The 20670-nt window shown below is 28.6% G+C and overlaps 1 protein-coding gene and 1 non-coding gene across 2 annotated transcripts in view; one reads left to right on the top strand and one right to left on the bottom strand.

The window, feature by feature from the left end:
* The window catches only part of btv (beethoven), a 239088-nt gene that overhangs the window by 3220 nt on the left and 215198 nt on the right, over window positions 1–20670 (bottom strand). The window contains 8 exon segments of the mRNA XM_067274747.1: window positions 1842–2040; window positions 5675–5874; window positions 6424–6639; window positions 6904–7125; window positions 10338–10543; window positions 12947–13028; window positions 14134–14289; window positions 18120–18230. Of these exon segments, the coding sequence (XP_067130848.1) occupies window positions 1842–2040; window positions 5675–5874; window positions 6424–6639; window positions 6904–7125; window positions 10338–10543; window positions 12947–13028; window positions 14134–14289; window positions 18120–18230 (1392 nt within the window).
* TRNAT-GGU (transfer RNA threonine (anticodon GGU)) lies at window positions 19984–20055 on the top strand. The gene has a single exon. It is a non-coding gene; the product is annotated as a tRNA-Thr (tRNA).

The following is a 20670-nucleotide window of genomic DNA, read 5'->3' as shown; positions in this document are numbered from 1 at the left end:
TTTCAAACACTTTTCTTTCTTGCATTCCTTTTTTCTGCTCTCATATGTGTGTGCATCCTCCTGCAGATCCCACATTATTTTAAAAAAAAATCCTTATCCTCACATTAGGGTCTGAGGTCCTGTCAGGAATGGCCAGAGGGATACAGCTTCATAAAATCAATCAGCAGCTGATGATGTCTGTCCAGGACCCTCTCCTTTCCTAACCTCTACTACTTCATATCTCTCCTGACTCTTGACCTTTTGATACTTCATGGAGTTCCTTGAATTTTAGTGTTACCTTTTGTCATAGTTCCATTTGAGTCTATTTGATGGCAACCAGATCCCTCTTACAATATTGTGTGGCTGGTTTGCACTTTTTGTTGTAAGCTCATCAATTATTGTCTTGAATCTTTAGGATATTTTCTTTTGCAATTGATCTTGCTATTCATTGTAGAGTTGCATGACTTCTTGCTCGATAATTGAGGCAATACTGGCATCCTCTTAGAGCCTCATATCAATACTAGGATGAGACACAAATTCTCAAATGGTGTCATTTCGATACTTCTCTGGTACATGCTATTGAGACTTATCTGGACCTCGTAAACATGCTTGTACCAATGTTTCAATTTATCTAGCGAAGCTTTTGTCAACACAGGAACAATAATAGTGTTGATTCATTCCACTTGTCCATTTCCCCATGGAATTACAGCGATGATTGACAGGTGCTCAATGTTCCCTTTAGTGCAATACTCCTTAAAGACATCAGATCTAAAGGCTCCTCCTTTGTTGGTAACAATGAAATTATTAAAAAATTGCAATCATGGTTAATCTTTATTTTAGAAAATTGTTTAATTAAATTAGGTCCAAACAATAACCTGATTCTAACAAATTTCTTTTTATGATAAAAGCTGTTAGTGTTTTTGGCTATTTTTGTTTCTAAAATAATATACTAATGAGTGTACAGTTATTGAATAAAACAGTTTATTAATTTGATAATTGAGTTTATATAATATCACGGTATAAGAATGCTTAACTAGTTTTAATATTTTTAAATATATTCAATAAAATGTGGAATTCCCAAACAAACATTTGGTAATTCTACATTTTACATATATTTTTCTGTCAAGATCAAAAACTTCAAACTGAAAAATAAGCCTGAAGAAAATCATTTAAAATGATTGAAAACGTTTTCATTTGAAGAATTAAAGTTCACTGATTTAAAAAGGTGGTTTAAGTAATTTCTAATTGCTAAGCCAGTTTGTGTTTGTGAAAATGCTCCTGACTGGGTTTTTCATAATATTGCTTCATTGTCATACTGGATAAAAGCAGGATCAAAACCAGAAATACAGAAAAAGATAACAGTTTTTGTTTTTATCCAGAATTAAAACTTTTTTGTATATTTTTATGTACACTCACAGTATACTGTGCCTATGTTGTTGTTTTCTTTTAGCCTTGTTCCTTATTTTGTGCTTCTCACCTGTTTTTACTTTACTGTATTATATCAAAGGATATGGTTGTGCTTCATTGTTCAAAGGTTGTTAATTTTCAGTTTTAATTGTTTATGCTTTAAATCAACAGTAGTACATTTAATTTTAAATTAAGAGATTATCAACATGTTAATGGAAACTATCATAATCATTTAATGTTAATACAGTAGTAGAAAAGAATCCATAGCAGATGTCAGTTTTAGAATATATAATGGACAAGTTTTTAAAATGATATAATGACTGATTTGGTCCAATCAAATGAAATTATGGATAGCTGGTTCCTGAGGGTCCATTATATTTAGAGTTTACTATATTTAAAATGTTAAATTAATTTGGAAATTAATTATATTTATTTTTATTGCTATATTTTTTTACCTTAGGTATCCATGCAACAAAACATGGTGGTACTGCAGTAATGCTCGGTGAATCACGCTTACAATCAGTCAAATGAATTCCATCAAATAAACATCCCACCAGTTGTAATCCTGTTATTTTTAGACACATTTTTGAACCAGAAACAGGCCCATTCCAATTGCTGACAAATTTTAAATAATCCATGGACTGTTTTATTTCTCTAAAAATAAAAAAGAAAATTATGAAGTTATGTAATTTTTATGCAGATAGATTAGGAAGAGAGTTTACAAATTTGTTCTATATCAACAGAAACAAAAATTCACCAATTTTTCAATATAAAATTGATAGAATCAATTATCTGAACATTTGAGAGTTTCTATATCAAGTAAATATAAAATTTGATGGTTGAATCTAAAATAGTATTTATCTTTTAAATTGTTGTGCTACAGTACTAGTTGGTTATCATTTTAAACACTTGGCTCATTCTAGGGTTGAAATCAACTACAATTCATTTACATTGCTGTTTAAGAGGTCTGGAATCACTTCGTTTTTTAAGAAACTATGTATTTTATTGGATCATATATTGTACTAAATTCATTCTCTTCCGTTTTGTATCAGGACATCACATTTTAATGTGGTGCATATTGTGTATCCACTGATTGGGTGAGGGTTGGACCACATGTGAATGATGTACTCCCTAATGGCGGGAAGTATAAATCCAGATGTTTCATCATGGGAAGATTCTTTTTGTTTGGAGTCTCCTGCTTGCTATGTACCTGCCATGAGTGAGAAAGAAATTGGTCACCAGTGAAAGGATTTGGACGCTAGGAAGTTGGACTAAGTAAAAGACAATCCAATTCCATCCACGTCAATTTAGCAATTATCGACAAGGAATGAGTGTCAGTTACAAGGAAACTAATGAGGACAAATGTAAGACTTGTAAAAAAAAAATATCATAGCCAATTGTGGTGTTCTCATCACACATGGAACTATTCTTGTAATTGTACGGAGGATATGAGAGTGGGGGTCGAACGACCACTAAGTTCGTTGTGTATATATTTTTATTTTTATGTATATACATGTTTGCCTTTGTAAATTACCATGAGGAAACCCACTAAGTCTCTTGTATCAAGACCTACTACGTTATAATTACACAGAATAAATTTTATTTCCTCATCCATTAAAATTCATATAAAGTCCTTGTTTTCCCATGCCTTTACCCTACCCACATATCTAGTATACCACAGTATATGAGTGTAGAACAAAATGAACCAATCCTACCATATAATCTTTGAACAATGAAAAGGAGTGAAAATTGCTGAAATATAGTCCAAGTCTTATTTCTTGCAATTATCCTTCCCTTTTATTGGTAAATTGGATATTTGAAAAATCTACTCACACTGTTACTGTGAAGCTTTGGAAGTGGGCCTACTATTTGTGCAAATAAGAAAATTTTTTCTAATTTTTGTATAGAAGAAAATAATAATAATTATTATTATTATAAATTAATGTTGTAAAAAGAAACCATCAAACAAGAAAAAAATAGTGAAAATAAAAAATGAATATTACATATCCATAAAAGGACATGTCTGTAGAAATTTCCGAGAAAGTCAGACTTCTCAGGTTGAAACAATAGATGAATTTGAGTACTTAGATCGAACATCTCCGATAGGAATCGAATTGTCCGTCGATGTTGACTCATCCAACAACCTGGGTTATGATCTTGTTAGAATTCGTAACAAAGGAGGGGACCAATTGGAGAGCGGAGGCAAGTCGGCATCGACCTATCGGAATGTCTGATCTGGGACTCAAAAGAAAGTTATAAAAACCGTAAAGATAAAGGATGTGACGTTCTTGGTTATTAGTTCTCTCAGCTCTCTCAGTTCTTGGTTCTTGGAGCTTTGGCTCGTGACCTTACGGCTGTGTTTCGGTGATCTTTGGCGGTTGGATTACATTTCTTTTGGAATGTCGCCCGCGCCCCTGGATTTGTCACCTGTTATCTGAATCATCCCTGCTTCCGGAACTCTCCCTTGAGAAACTGAACAGTGCTCCCCGGGGCCATCATATTCCTGCGAAAACATCGGAGAATTTTTGTTATGGACATTTGATTTTGAGAAGGGGCCCAGAAGACTCGAACGCCGCCGCTGATAAAAGTGTATCGTAGTTGTAAGCACCTTTTGTTATATAAACGGGTTACGAATGAAAGTCTGTCTCTGAGAGTTTCTTTCACTCCCACAAAATTGATCGTGACCGCGCAACATTCTGACTAATGCAGTCGGTCGGCAAACCTCACATTACAACAATTCAATCACAAATTTGTAACCTCATATTAACATGATATCAAACAATGGCTTATATAGTTTAATGAATTATTAATAGAAATCCCCTAAAAAATCTCTTTTCTCACAAAAATTGAATGAAAATGAAACTTATACAAAATCATTCTATTGAATTGCAACTCAGCTGAAGTATCCTTTCATCATCTGTAGAATGTCAATATGGTCAATCATGTTCTCATATATAATACATATACACACTATCATGGAATCCTAATATAAGGGTGTAATGAAACATTGTGCTAATATTTTAGAGAGAGATTCTCTACAAATATTTTTCAAATTTGCTTTGTTTTCAAAGTCTGGCCTGCCAAAAAGATACCACTGTTTGTTTCCCACTTCTGCAATACCAATATATACAAACTGAAGCTTTATTTTAAATTCACATTTTATTTTAAATGTTGAAAATTGCTTTTTTGAATACATACAAATTGAACTTGTTATAAAAATAACTGAAACCCAATACATGTTTTAAAAGTAATAGATGTCTGCATCCATAGATGACATTTTGAACAGTTCTTATAAATTAATCTGTTTAATTCTTGTAAAAAATGAAATGTTGTTCATATTAAACTTACATTGAAAAACTCTTGCTTTCCAATTATTATTATTTTTTATTAAATATATTTAATAAAAAAGGAATCAAATCTATTCCTACCAGAATGGAAAAACAAAACTTTACCTATTTTTTGTTCTTTTAACAATAATCTCTCTGCGTACCTTCCGTTTTTTCCTGCCACGGGTAGAGTGCACTCCCGTTGAGCTATTCTCACACGATACATCTTGCATTTCTGTTTTTTCCTATAGATACTGATAATCCTGATTGGCATACCTTCAACACTTCCCTTGTCAATCAGGGTTAACAATTAACACTTTCAAAAAAGTCCTAATTCACCCCACAACATCAATAAGTGCAACTTCTCAAGTGGCTTAACCATGAGATCTGCAACCTGACTTTCTGTTGGGACTTGTTTGATATCCAACCTTCCCTCACTCACTTTTTCAAGAATGAAAAAAATACTTTAGGTCTATGTGTTTTGTGCAAAGATGGAACTCTGAGTCTGCGCATGCTTGACAGCTGCATGATTATCTACTTGTAAAATTGGCACATGTTTCAGTTTCACTATTCCTTTAAACAGTTTATTCATCCAAATAACTTGGCTATGTGCTACATGCCAATTGAATTTCCAATTGCTATCAATTTACATTGATCTCTATGACGAATGTTTAACATGCTTGGCCTGTGGCCACATGTACTGTACTTTAAATGCTTCTTGATGTTTTTGTCAGTTTTGGCATTGGACATGCTTATTCTCCCCCGAATGTGCATGTTTTAAGCTGCTTTAGACAGCTGCTTTAGAAGCATGTCACCACATTTGTGTTTTTGTGTGAAGCTAAAACAGAAAAATCTAAGCCATTGATCTAAGTTTCATTTTCTTAAAAATACCTAGTTATATTATTTTGGCAATGCTACAAACTTATTAATGTATAAAAAGAAAAAATTAATACCTGACTTACCGAGCAGTTTCTTGTCGAAATGCATTGAGGAATGTGTCTGGATGAAAAAGTTCAGATAAATCTAATGTTTCATTAATTAAAGATCCAGTTTCAGCTAATTTTAACCATTTTTGTATTGCTAAAGCTCTGCTCATAACACCTCTTAAATAATGTAAAGGATCTTCTGGACCATCCCATTTCTTTTGCCAAGAGCTAGGTGTCTAAATAATTTAATATTGAAAATATTAAATTTGCTTTATACAATTTTAATTTGAAAAATATAATAAAATTTTATTTAAAATTTTACAATAATAATTTTAATTTTGCAATAAAATGGAAATAGCTAAAACAAATATTATCTAGATTAAAATTTTATTGGAATGACAAATAATGAATGCTTCTGTTATGATATAGATAAAATTACATTAAACATTCAATACTTTGAAATTCTATATATGTATTTTATGATGAGAGAAAAAGGCTAGTCCATGGGTAAATGACATCTGGAAATGTGTTACTGTAAAAGCAAAGCATTATTGACCAGCTTAGAGTTTTTCTTCATCTATTGTTCTATTATAGCATGGAGGCAATTTGATCTAAATGAAGGAGTTAACATATGCATATCATGGTTCGGACAGAATTTTCACCTTGAATTATGAAGTAGTCATATTTCAAACTAACCAAATTTCTTAAAATGTAAATCTCATGTAATGTATAAAATCAATATTTAAAAAAATTTCATTTCAATCAATAAAAGTTTACATTACAACCTCATGACATAATAGTGATGCAGCCAATTGCTGAATTTCTTTTGTGAGCAAAAGAGTTCCTCTAATAACTTTGCTAAGCCCTGCTAATGAAGCATGAATGAACTGCACTAGTTGAATTCCGTTGTAATATTCTAACTGGACAAAAGAATTCAATGGGGAATATTTTCCATCATGTTCAGTTGGTGGTTTTACATTTAGTTGTATAAGTTGAGCACCCTAAGAAAGAAAGTTAAGAATAATAAGAATATGCATATTCTTATTTTTGATATAATTTTATTGAAAAATATAAACATTCAATAAAGAAGATTCACTGCTCTATTTGTTAACTGCCTTATATTATATTTAACTTCAGTTACAATTCCAATTAGTAATATTATATATAACCAAAGCATATATTAAATTCATATAAAAATGTAATATCTATTCTCTTATAAAGATATTGGCATTTATAATAATTAATTCCAAATTTGAATTTGTTACCTGATTAAGTTTCTTCCATAAATTCAAAATGGGAGATAATTCAGTATTCCAACGATTAATATCAAATGTATTTTCCACTTCTGATGGTCTCATCAACAATTTTAATTGTTGTATAACTTGATTACTAGATATTCTTTGAATTGATCGTTCAATGTTTGCTGGTAGTCCAAAGTATTGAGGACTATCTTCTTCAGGCATTTGATAAATAGATCTTACATATTCCTAATTAATGAAAGTAAAAACTCATTTTAATTTAATAAATAATTTAAAAATAAAGTTTTATTTTGTTTCTATAAACTTAAGTAGAAATAGATCTTATGATATAAAAGTTAAAGATTTTTGTATTTCTGAAAATAGGGTGTATTTTAGATTCAATGTAGTATGTCATAACTAATGACTTCTAGTGCCAAACATCCTATTTCTCTGACACCACTTCCATTGTGTCATTTTAATGATTTTATTAGCCCAATATCTGTAATAAATGTGTAATATTAAGGTGGTAATATATTATTATTACCTTAATTCTATAATATATTGAATTCCAAAAAATATGTAAGATGTCAACATAGCTCAATCTCATTAGTCTATTACAGAAACTCCCAGAAAAAGTTGTGCAACACACTTTCAATTAATGTTGCATTTCTGATGCTTTAAATGGCATCAAGTATGATTGCATGTGGGAAAGATGTGAACATTAAATTCAGTGTTGCTTAGTATAGTTTTAGTAAACTAAAGCTAAAACTATGTTAATCAACACTGGATTCAAGTAATCATACATGTGTAGTTTGAGTTTTGTTTTAGTAAACTAAAACTAAATGTTTATAACAACTAAAAGTAATACTCAGGACATTTCTGAATCATCATTAATGTTGTTTTAGTCAAGCCTAACACAGCAAGTGACGAGATTTTGATACTATAGAAGACAATGAAGTATAACCTGCTTTACTTGCAATGAATTCATCTTTGTAACCCATTAAAGTGTCAAGAGTTGTCTACTAAAAAAATTTGTGGGCAAGCAAGTATAAATTAAGGTGTGCTCTAGATTCAAGTAAATAGGATATATATGGTATCTTACAGATAGAGAATATATAAAAGGCAACAAATAATATAAATATCTAAATTCATTTTTCTTGAATACTGGCAAATATAATATTGATTTTCAACTGAAAAGTTTACTTAAAGAACAAATATATGCATATGAATCAAGATAACTTAGATATGAGCAATTACAGTGCCCAAAATATAATTGAAAACATATTAAAATGTTTGTGATCAGCAATGATCACAAACATTCTTCAGCTTCATTAAACAATAAATTATTTAAGTGGCATTCAATAATTTTGTTGATTAACCTTTGATACAGAATGATTTATTAGTTTGTATTTGTATCAGGATAAGAAAGCCTTCTCTGCAAAATAGGAAATTTTATTCCTTGAATATGTTAGATTCAATATATTTTAGAATTAAGGTAATAATAATATATTTCGCTTTAATATAATTATATATTGATAAAGTCCATAGTCTTCATCCTATTAAATGAATATAAGTTAAATAACATAGACAAATTGTTTAAGTTTATATTTTAAATTGAGAATCAAAAGAATATCTAAATTGAATAATACAATTAAAATAATAAAAAAATTTCTATGTAATCCATTTGTTTGTTTTACACTTAATAGTTTTTGGAAAATTGCACAATAGAAAAACTTCAGATAATCATACTTAAATGCATATGAAAATATATTTTTATATGTAAATTCTCATTGTTTACCAACACCTCAGTCCTGTTTAAATCAGAGTACCTGACTGCAACTCATAGACTTTCAGAAGAAATGATTCCTCAGACTCCTGCCTCTATAATACTTAAAATATACTTTGATTATATTAACCCAGAAAGACATTTCATCACTACCGAGTGAATCATCAAGCATTCCTATTGAAATTGAAAGTATTTATCTTTTTTCACCATCTTTCATTACCACTACTATCATCTTCATCTTCAACCATACATTGACATACACAATGTTTTCCATCTGTGGTTACAGTAAAGTATTCAAAACACTAGATTTAACCTGAGTTTTCATAGCCATTTTTTATGGGTCATTTGACAATTAAAAATTTAGAATTAGTTAAGACAATGTATTCAAATATAGATTTCTGAAATGAAAATCAATAGTAAATAGTGATATACGTAGATCATGAAGTATGTTATAGGAATCATCATAAAATAAGATTGTGCATTATAGGAGGCTCCTAAAATACAAGATAGGAGGTTAATGTTCCTATTAGGAGTTTAATATAAAGTACATAATAAAAAACAGCAATCAGAGTCTGTCCATTTTTACTGACTCTGACTCCAACTCTACACCCCTCATTTATAAGAACATTTGTAAAGTTTAATTGAGAGATTATGTCTTCTCTCTAAAATCACGCTGCTGTCAACAGCTGCACACCTTATAGGTATGAAGGAGTATATGTCAGGAGTTGCAATTTGGCACAGAGTATTTAGTGTCCAAATCATGTACACATAACATAAACCAGATTTGTAGATAATCAGGGAACTGAGAACAGGATCAAAATAAAATGCAAAATGCGGAGACTGTTTCTACAAACAAGCGCAAGTGCAAGATTTGCACATGCATTGCTCGTGCTCTCTGAGAGACAGTCTCATCCCAAGAATGGCTTTGCCATTTTACTTGTTTTGAATTATGAAAGTTCTTGTTTTTAACAATATTAATACTATATGGTTCTTGTAGTAATAACGTAATTGTTGCTATCTTTGCTTTTAGTTTTGTGTAATACAGTAAATAAAATGTTCAAATTAAGAGGAACGTAGAGAGTGGTTCTGCATTAAAAATTCAAAACAAGTACAGATTATTTTTCTTATATTTCTCTCTAACTTGCATCTTGAAAAGAATTTTAAATAACCCAACCAACTTTTCATATTGAAATTATTTATGTAAATAAATGCATTATTATATGCTTATTAATCATAATTAACTTTATTAAATAAAAAAATCACTTAAAAAATAAAAAAAAATCTATTTTTTAAGTGAGGTGATGATTGTTATATATTTATGTAAATCAGAAATATCTAGAGTTACACTATTTTCAAATAAAACCTTTCTAAAGCTTACAAGTCAGTAAATGTGTGTTAAAATTACATTATATTATTTGATTGAATATAAAAACACTGAATTAAATGACCTTAAACTTAATCCTTTAATTCTAAAGTCATCTTTAACATATAATTATTTTGAACTTTCTGTATAATTAATTTTTATTTTACTGTCTAATAAGAAGTGACTGAAATAAGATAAATATGAAAAATTGTTGCAATACTAATAAATAATGATGTATTTATCATATTATTTTCTTTATATTAAATTATTGTCTTCAAGAAATATATAAATGAAAGATTATAAGAAACATACCTGATAATCTGCAGAATTTGGAAGTTGTATACTGCAAGAAAAATGTTTTCTCATAGAGACTGATCCAGATAAAACTTGATCATTGAAAAACTGTCTTAAATAGGATATAAGAATTCTCATATCAAACGGATTATCTATTCTGCCACCATATATAGCTGATTCATACAATCCATGAATATATTCCAATTGATTAATTTTTATGCTACCTGAATGCAAACAATTAAAATAATTAAGCATAGTAAAAAATAGGACCTTTAAAATCTGTCAGAAAAAATCAATTTATGCAAGATTTACAAATTATACAATTAACTGTGGATACCAAAGTCTCTACCTTCTTTACAATGTCTCTTTGAATGCTGGCATTTTCCCCACTTACCAAGGCCTTCACCTTGACTATGGCAGGTGTCCAACTTGGAGCAGGTTATAGTTTATGGATGAAATGATCCTCAAATTTTCAGCATCTTTAAATTTTTCTTTTCTTGTGACAACACAAAGGACTCCTTTCTTTGAAATGTCAAAATTTTCCAAATTGCACTTATTAATAATTCACTTTAGCTATATTGCTCTTCCAAATGGGTAATAATATACCCCTCAAACTAGCTATCAATTTATGGTGGCATAATGTGAAATGATGACAACTATTATATGATTTTTTTACTTAACAGACAATCCTTTATAATTTGCTGAAAATAGAATGCTAATCAGCATGCACATAAAGAAAAGGCATAAATTTCAAATTGTTTCCATAAGGCTGAAACAGCTCTCTGTATGACATGGCTTATATATAATAACATTGACATTTGTTTAAAGAAAATTTTATATACAGGGTTCCTACTCAAATTTTTGTTTTGAATTCCCTGACTTTCCCCGACCAACTTTGTCCAAATTCCCTGACCCTCACATTTCTTACGATGTGGAATATCGACAAAATAAAACAGCATTTTATTAACTGTGAACATCGAGTATATCTATCCCTCTTTTTGCATAGTTGTATGTTTCAAAGACTGCCACATTAAAAAAATACAGTATGCATACATCCTGTAGAAAAATGTATGATAGAATCCACAACTTCAATGTAATGAAAAAATAAGCAATTTACAAATGAAACATGAGCTTTTTATTTTATCATCATTTATCAATATTATTTGTACGTAAATCTAGTAAATACAAGGTAGCATAAAATCAACAAACAGTATTCTTTGATATACAAATAGTACTGTACTGTGCTTAAAATGAACTCTTGACTTAGAAACACATACTTTTAAAATCTTTCAACAAAAAGAGTAACTTGTTATAAACAGCAACATAATTTTAACAAAATGTTAAATTTAAAAATTTTCAAATAGCATTTTTTCCCTCAAAAAAATCGATCATGTAAAAAAAGAAATAGTTTTCTTTTGTCAACCACATTATTTCAAAATTGCGTAAAAATAGATTGTATATAAAGAGGGATAGGTGTAAGTTTTTATTATAGCTTCTCTAAAAATCCACTAAATCTAGCAAAAAATTAGCTGAATTGGCAACTCATTAAACTATGTATCAAAGTTGCGGAAATTAATGGGAGAGGGGGGAAAAATACGCTTGCAGTACAGTTCTTTCAAGGAAAATCATAACAACAAATGTAAAAAACTACTAGTCGGCACCAGCATTTTACTGTAAATGTTGGGTAGCTGTTTATAATTTTTTATGTTGTATAGTAATGTTTTAAACATAAAAAACAATTAAATTACGGATTTTTACTGATCTATTTAGCTATTTTAAAGTGAACAATCTAATAAATTACGATTTAAAGTTTTAAAAGTTTGTAAACTAATTTTTAATTAGTTAATTTTTATTCTAATTAACAAATTCATCTTTTTATAATCACTGAATTATTAAAATTAAAAATTAAACACTATTACATAACAGTAGTTTATCCTGTTATTAATCCACAACTGTAAAATTATATGGCATTAGAACGGTGAAAAAAGCCATTTTGGATTCACAAAACGGATTTTGGTATATTTTCTTATTAAAGATTGCAGCATTACTTCTTGCCGCCTGTAGATGGTTATACTTGGTCAGCCATATTCATCAAACGAAATCAACAAGGCAGTTAAGGAGACAAATTCCCTGACTTTCCATGACTTTTTCCGAAACTAACGAAAATCCCTGACTTTCCAGGTGCATAGGAACCCTGTATATAAGTTAAAATCTGTACTTTGATGATAATCTTTTCATTTGGCTTGTCTCCCAGCATGAGCAATATAATGAATATAATAAAGGGGCTACTGTAATTAAAAAATAGAAGTTTTATATTTTTTCAATTCTTTCCAATACATTTATAAATTTTTCCACAGATTTCCTCAAGAAAGCCCAATCTGGTAACCTGCTGTGAATGTTACAACCATCAATCACAGTTGTGTTGCAGTTATTCAAATTTGTGAAGTTGCAATTATAGTAAAAATATCTTTAGTGCATTTTTCAAAAGTGAAAAATGATAGAATCAATGTTGTATTAATGATTAACAGAAAAATCAATCTTTTAATCAAACTTTTGGTCAAAATATACATATTTTCATTTATGTAATATATTTCAATCAATAAAGTGTTAAAATACATATAACTAACCTGGATTCTTATAAATTCGATCGATTATGTCAGCACCAGCTCTTAAATCTGCTAGGTTAAATTCATAAAACTTTGTCCAACCCTAAATAATTGAATATTGAATTAAAATATTATAAATATGAAGATAACTAGGAATAGATAATTATTATTTACAAAATACTTGTTTACCATATAAACAAAACATTAAAAATATTTAAAATAAAACATCAAAAAATCAATCTTTTTTTAATAAAATTTTTCTGTTTTGATAATCAGTAAATAAATTCTATTTGTATTGTTATATTGGACTATTAATACAAATTGTATGAAACAATAAGCATTCAAGGAATTTTATAAAAGAAAATTAGTTACAGTTAACAAAAAGATTTAAGATAAACATATTTCACTCATCAATTTATTTTTCATAGAAATAAATATACACTTCTGAAAGGCTTAGTGAATGAATTTTGTTAGACATTCTAATAAACCAAATATCTTACTCAGCTCCTTAAATAATAAATCATCCAACACCTGATGCTGAGAAAACGTTTATTAAAGAAACATTAACATTTTTGACCTAATATGATAATACTTGCATCTGAAAATATGCCTCTCGAACGTATTTAGACAATCTTCAGATGCAAGTATTATCATATTAGGTCGAAAACGTTAATGTTTCTTTAATAAACATTTTCTCAGCATCAGGTGCTGGATGATTTATTATTCTAACAAATTTAAAATATATCTGATTAAACAGATTATAAAAGAAAATAATTACAAATCTAAGAACAATAGGATTAACTGCCTGGATGTAGCATTTTTAATTTAATTCAGTCCTTACAATAATCAAAGCAACTTTTGTATAGAAATTTTATTCAAACTAATAAAGAAAATTTTAAAATATTTATGTTATAATTTAAATATAAACAGACTCAAAATATTAAATATGCAGGTTCATTCAGAACTTACAAAATTATTGTTTCTTTTTAATTGAAAAATATAATAAATAGAATCTCTGTTCATAACCATTGAGTATAAGCTAGCTAAGAAACTAAAAACATTATTTTCTATTTTTACTATTTGCAAGGTTTTCAATTAAAAACAAAATAAAAAATTTAATTTAACATTATATTACAGTAATAAAAAATGGTAATTTTATCTTAACAATCTAATTATTTATAATTGTACTGTACAGTACATCTACTTACTTGTGGAATATACATTCGTCTTTCTTGTAATATGGCATGGAACCATGCAAGGATAAACAATATATGGGATCTTGTCATATTTTTTCCACTGTTCACATATTCTTGTGACCATGAATTATATGTTCTTAATAAATTTTTTTTAACACCTGGAGGAGCCTACACAAAATTTTTTATTAGTGCTCATTTTTATTCATTAGTTATTGATATTAGAAAATAATTTAAAATTCTATATTCATATTAATTTACTCTCACATTTTGATCGTATAAGATATTTATTACTATATAATTGAAATAATAATAGAACATAAATTTAAATAAATGGTTACCAACTCTTTTGTCACATCTGATGTCATATAATTTGAAAAACAAATATACTAATTTACAGTTCCAAAAAGTCAAGTCTGATTTATTAAGATCAAGTATCTAACTTCTATTTTAATGCTAAAACAAAATTAAAAATGTATGTAGAGATGAGAAATCTTAATAACTTCTTCGGAGATTCTTTATTTTCCATCTTTGGATGAATGGTTTTTTGAAAATTTTATATTTTGAACATTTGATCTTCTCCGTGTTATTATACATACATGTATATATATATATGTTACAGTCAAAACCCGTTTTTAGTTAGAACGCGTTTTAACTAGTTGAAACTAGTTTATACTGGATGTCTTTGTTAAAACCCGTTTTGTCTAGTTAAAACTAGAATTTACTGCTAGTCAAAAATGAATTTAACTAGACAAAACGGGTTTTAACAAAGACATCCAGTATAAACTAGTTAAAACGCATCCTAACTAAAAACTGGTTTTGACTGCAACATATAGAGTGATTCGGGGTAAGATGGTAAGGGGGGAAAGATGCCTACTTTTTGATATTTTCAAACAGTGACGTCAGATATCGTCATGTGTTTGTATGATGAATCATAGGCCAATATCGAGTGCGGAAAGCTGTAGTTGGCTACCGTTATCTCATTTTCTACATCTGAGAAGAATAAAAGCAAGATAAGAATAAAGTTTTTGTTGTGAAATGTTTCTAGAATCATTTTAAAATAGAATTTATTAAAAATTGCAGAATTAATGTGTGATGTAGTTAAGGTTCTAAAGTTTCCATTGTGAGCTACTGCCGATCCCAATCAGACATGCTCGAACACGTACAACGTAGGCATCTTACCCTGACAAATGGAAAAGATACCACATTTTTCATGGGGTAACATGCCTATTTTTTGTTAATTGAATTCCAATATGCATATTTTTAATAAATTTTTGTTTTCTCATTTTATTGCAGGATATGCATAGAAATTATATAAGGACTTCTCAAAAAGGTTTTTGGACTGAAAAAAGCTTTCAGATAGCTATAGAGCATGTTAGAACGGGCGGAAACTTAACCAAATTTAATTTATTGCATATGTAGTACAAAGTACTTCATAGTAATTATAACAGCACAGTATAAGTATAAGTATTGTTAAGATATTCAAAAATTAACTTTATGCAATTATATTTGTTATCTTACCCTAATGGCATTTGGCATCTCACCTGGATACTTGGATGAGATGCCTAAAATGCCAGACAGTAAAAAAGTCATCATTGCAAACACAATATACAATTATTTTTCATATACTCCAAAGTTTTATTTGAAAAACATGCTCAAGAATAGGATATTTTCGTTACAGGCCTCCAAAACCCAAATTATTGCTATAATTTCCTTCATAAGCATAATGTTAGGCATCTTCCCCCGAATCACTATACATAACTTTATTTCCCCCAAACATATTTATGTAGCTAAAATTAGTTTTAACTAATGTCAAAAGTTAAAACTAGTTTTATCTAAAATCAAAACATGTACAGCAGTAAATTAACTGGACAAAACCCATTTTCTCTAGTTAAAACTAGAATTTACTGTTAGTCAAAAATGAATTTGAGTTAAACTAGTTTTAACTAGACAAAACTGGTTTTAACAAAGACATCCAGTATAAACTAGATTCAACTAGTTAAAATGCGTTCTAACTAAAAACGAGTTTTGACTGTAACACATATATATTATATTATATTATATATAATATATATATATATTATGTTATTGACAAGATTGTCTTGTTTATAAAATTGCGGTGCCATCAATGGCTGCCCACCTTAGAGGTATGAAAGAGTACATGTCAGGAGTTGCAATTTGGTACAGAGTATAGGTGCTCAAATCATGCACAAAATAAACCAGACTTGTAGGTAGTCAGGGGACTGAGAATCGAGTCAAATAAAATACAAAATGGCAACACACTTTCTACAAACAGGCACTAGTGTGAGTATTGCACATATGTTGCTCGTTGGGAAGTTGGAAAAATGAATGTTTTTGAAACTACATGGCACTGGTTGTTATAATTTCATATTAAAATTAACTTCCAAAATATATTAATAAATGTAAAAACAAAAAAAAATTATATTTATTTTGTTTGTGCAAAATAAAAAAATAATTTTGGATGATACAATAACCACAATTATTTTTTTCAAAAATGGGAAATTTTCATTAGGCACTGACAAAAATTCAACCTGGGCAATATGCAATGGAGAGAAATTTCGACATTGGATAGGTTAATTTCACTGAAAATGCATTGTGGATGACTGCGTAGCTGAGGCCAGCAAACTTTGAATGATTACATTCAAAACCAGCGATACCAAAGAAAATTGGAGAATGATAATGACACCTGCCATGAGTGTTGAAGTGATCCTGCTTACCATAGCCAAGAACAGGCCTGTGACAATGCAATCCATCGTAACCACGGTAGCAATGAAACCTGTCATAATCTATGCCAGGACCCCGAGTACTGGTGTTGGCTTTTCCTCATTGGTTAGTGCTCTTCATTTTTCTCTTTTTCTTAGAAAATGGTGCACAGTCAAACCCTGAGTCTCTGAGACATAGTCTTGTCCCAAAAAATGGCTTTGGCATTTTACTTGTTTCATTCTAATATTGTTTTAAATTTGTGGCAAAATTACTACTGGAATAAAGATCTAAAGTATGTTTCATCTCGGTACAAGGCCATCTTGGCACATGGTAGTTTTTTCTCTTGTTACAATTTAAGTTATGAAACAATTAAAGTTACATAAAATTTATTTGAGATATATGCTTCAATATTTTAATGCTTAACAAAATAAACTGTGTATTTTGTAATAAAGGTAATTTTTCATTAGCTCATTGGATTTTTATGATGATTATTTTTCAATGTAAATAGCATATTTGGGGATTATACCTCTTAAATTCAATCTTTAGTGCTCAAAAGATAGAATTCTATCATTTAATATTGTAAAAAAACTCTTTTTTTAAAATTAAAAAAGTAATTTTTTTGTTTTTTGTAATCCTATAATTTATTATTTTTTTGTGTCCCAATCAAATGTAACCAACCTCTCTGGATGAAAGGAGTTATCTATGTCCTAATAGAGTAATTTGATATATGATTTGTTTTTTACTTTTTGAACAACTAATTTTGTTAGATCTGATTAATTTTACTTTTTAGTTGCAGTTTAACTGTCATGCTGGTAACCCTGGAGTTTCTGATATGCTGGTCTCTCTTGGTTTTATACAGTATGCCGGTCATTCCGTGAAAATACAGTATGAGTATGCAATTTACTTTTTTTATAAAAAATGTTTTAAAGAAAAGCTTCAAAAGTATAATACTAGATTCATACATATTTAAAGAGATTAATTCATGCAAATTATTAATAAAAAAAAATACTAAAATATAATTAATTTCTAAATTCTCGAGTTTTCTTTTTTAATATATAAATTATGAATAAATAAATATATATTACAAATGATAAATTTCATTCTTAGTCATTTTATTTTCTGCAAAAAATTATTTTAATCTAGAAGCTTGATTTTATTTATTTATAAATTTTTGGTAAAAATTAAATTTAGAAATTATATTTTAAAATAAATGCTTTAACATTGAATATTAATTTATACTAATTTACTAGCTTAATATATACTTTAAAATTTCATACCTCATAAGTTAGTTTTAAGCTCATTTGTAGTAGAATAGGTGAGAATTTTGGATGTGGTTCCGATGTCAACCATAAACGGAAACTTTCATGAGGAGATAATTTATTAAATTCCTAAATACACAAAAAGTGTTAATATTTAATTTAACTTTAGTTTTAAAAAAGTAAAACATCATATCATAAAAAAAATAAGACACAAAACTTTTCACAAATTTTATGAAATTCATAAACAATAATTAATAATTTGAATTTGATCTAATACATAATTTATGTATCTTTGTCAATACTGTCTGCTTGTGATCTGACTAAACCACAAATAAAAAAATACTACTTTAGATTAAATTCACAATAATCATTATATTCTATAAATATCTTAAAGTTATTTATTAATCATACTAATTATAAAATCAATCTTATACTTATTGCTTAATATTCACCAAAATAATGTATCTAAACTTTTGTTTATTCAGAAGTTAATGAAAAAAAAATTAATTTTTGTAGTCATCACAAAATTAAAATTGAATTTATTTCTAGAGTTTCCCAATACACACCAACATTTTTCTGGGTTTATAATGATGATGTTATATCTATCACTATAAGTTGCACTGTCTTTATATAATTTTCAAAAGTGAACTATAATATTACAATAGGTCTGTTGATAAGACATCTGTAAATTTAGTAAGAATTACATTTAAATTGGAATTTTTAAAGTAGAGTAATTATTAACTATCAATATATTTATAGTTGCTAAATGTTTAGAAAATTTTCATTATTATTTTGAAAGTATTTTTAATGTGTTTAAACCATAAAATTTATACTTCAAGAGTATTTTAATAAATATATTTTCCAAATTATATTTTTTTATTGTTGAAATATATTTAGAGTACACAGAATTTCTGAGACTGTTTATTCTGTTATATGTTAAGCAAGGACGACGCCAGCCAATGGGTAAGGGGGGGCAAGATGAAGTAAACTGATAGAGGATATGAATTGTATGTAGGTAAAATAGAAACGATTCATAAAGTTTTAATCATTTACTATGTACCGGAAAAAGAAATATCTCAAATAAAACATTTTCTTTAACTTACAAGAAGCCTAAGAAGATTATTTTAATTAAAACTTAGCATTTAAATAACTTTTTCGAATTTCTAGGGGAGGGCAAGTGCCCCTCTGCCCCCCTGGCGACGCCCTTGATGTTAAGTATATTATTTAAATAAACAATTATTTTAGTTTTATTTATCAAACATGTATAATTTGAAATTTTTTACCTTTTTTGATAATTTATAATGAGTAATCCCAATAATTAAACTTTTACCTGAATATAATTTATGTTCAAGTAAAAGAGTTTCCAATTTTGTTAATATACAATAAATATTCAAACTGTAAATATTAATTTAAAAATCATATGTCTATCCAAAGACAGAAATCAGATATAAAAATATATTTAGTTTCTAATGTGGAAACCGAATATATAATTTAATAATATGCTGAATTGCTTAACTAATAGGATATTCTCAATTGTTTTTTACTTTTTAATTTAAAAATTAAGTTAAAAAAATTTATGTTCTTAAAGTGTTTTAAGATTTGATTTTTATGCATCTATAAAAATATGAACACCAACAGAAGCCTGATACATAGCAAATAAACACTCACATTGCCGTAAATAATTGCTATGTATTAGGTTTCTGTTGGTGTTTATATTTTTATATCTATGCCTTGCCAGGTATACAATGGCCAACTGAGTGCTTTGAATGGATGTTTCTGGCCAAGGGTGCAAGTGTGTCCCCAGTCGGCACTGTGGTAGCTGTCAATGGTATCTTATTATATCTTAAACTTATATATACTGGAAGAGGAGATCGGATTGAGGGTCCAGGTAGTGTAACTGGCAACACATCTGCCTGGTAAGCAGATGTTGCAGGTTCGAGTCCTGCTTTGGGCCAATTCTTTTCTTCCAGTTTAATCTAAATTAATTAATTAATTATTATAATTATTAAGTTTAACATGAGATGGTGCCAAATGCCTTCCTCTAGTGCCAAATTCATTTGTAATTCATAAATATTTCTAAATTATTTATGGCAATATGGGTGTTTATTTGCATTTATAAAACTTGAGAGATTACAATTCTAAGCTATTTACTTACAAAAGTTGAAGAAGATAAGTATAAACTTAAATAAATTCTTACTTAAAAATATTTCATTACATAGTAATTAGGGCTGCTGTAAGTGGGCATGCAGAGTGTGCACTGCAAACAGGCACCATTGCCAAAGTCATTCCTAATTAAGTACCTGATTTGAATTGTGAAATGACAAAAAAATGAAACATAGCATTACATTGAAAAAGCAAAACAGCAAGTTCCAATGGTCCAAGAGTTAATATTTGTTTGTATTGTATATTTATATGTAATATTTATAGTATTGCATTATCAAGCATGTATGAAGTGGCTCTGGTGGTGAGTTTCTTGTCTGGCAAGGAATAACCTGTACAGACTACTTTATAACAACATTGCTAGACATTCTTACCATCCAAACTCAATTCAAAGGAGTATTGATGGTAA

The sequence above is a fragment of the Centruroides vittatus genome, unplaced genomic scaffold (assembly GCF_030686945.1).
Source record: "Centruroides vittatus isolate TY-2023 unplaced genomic scaffold, ASM3068694v2 contig_563, whole genome shotgun sequence".
Lineage (NCBI taxonomy): Eukaryota > Metazoa > Arthropoda > Arachnida > Scorpiones > Buthidae > Centruroides > Centruroides vittatus.
This window is presented reverse-complemented; position numbering and strand designations above follow the sequence as displayed.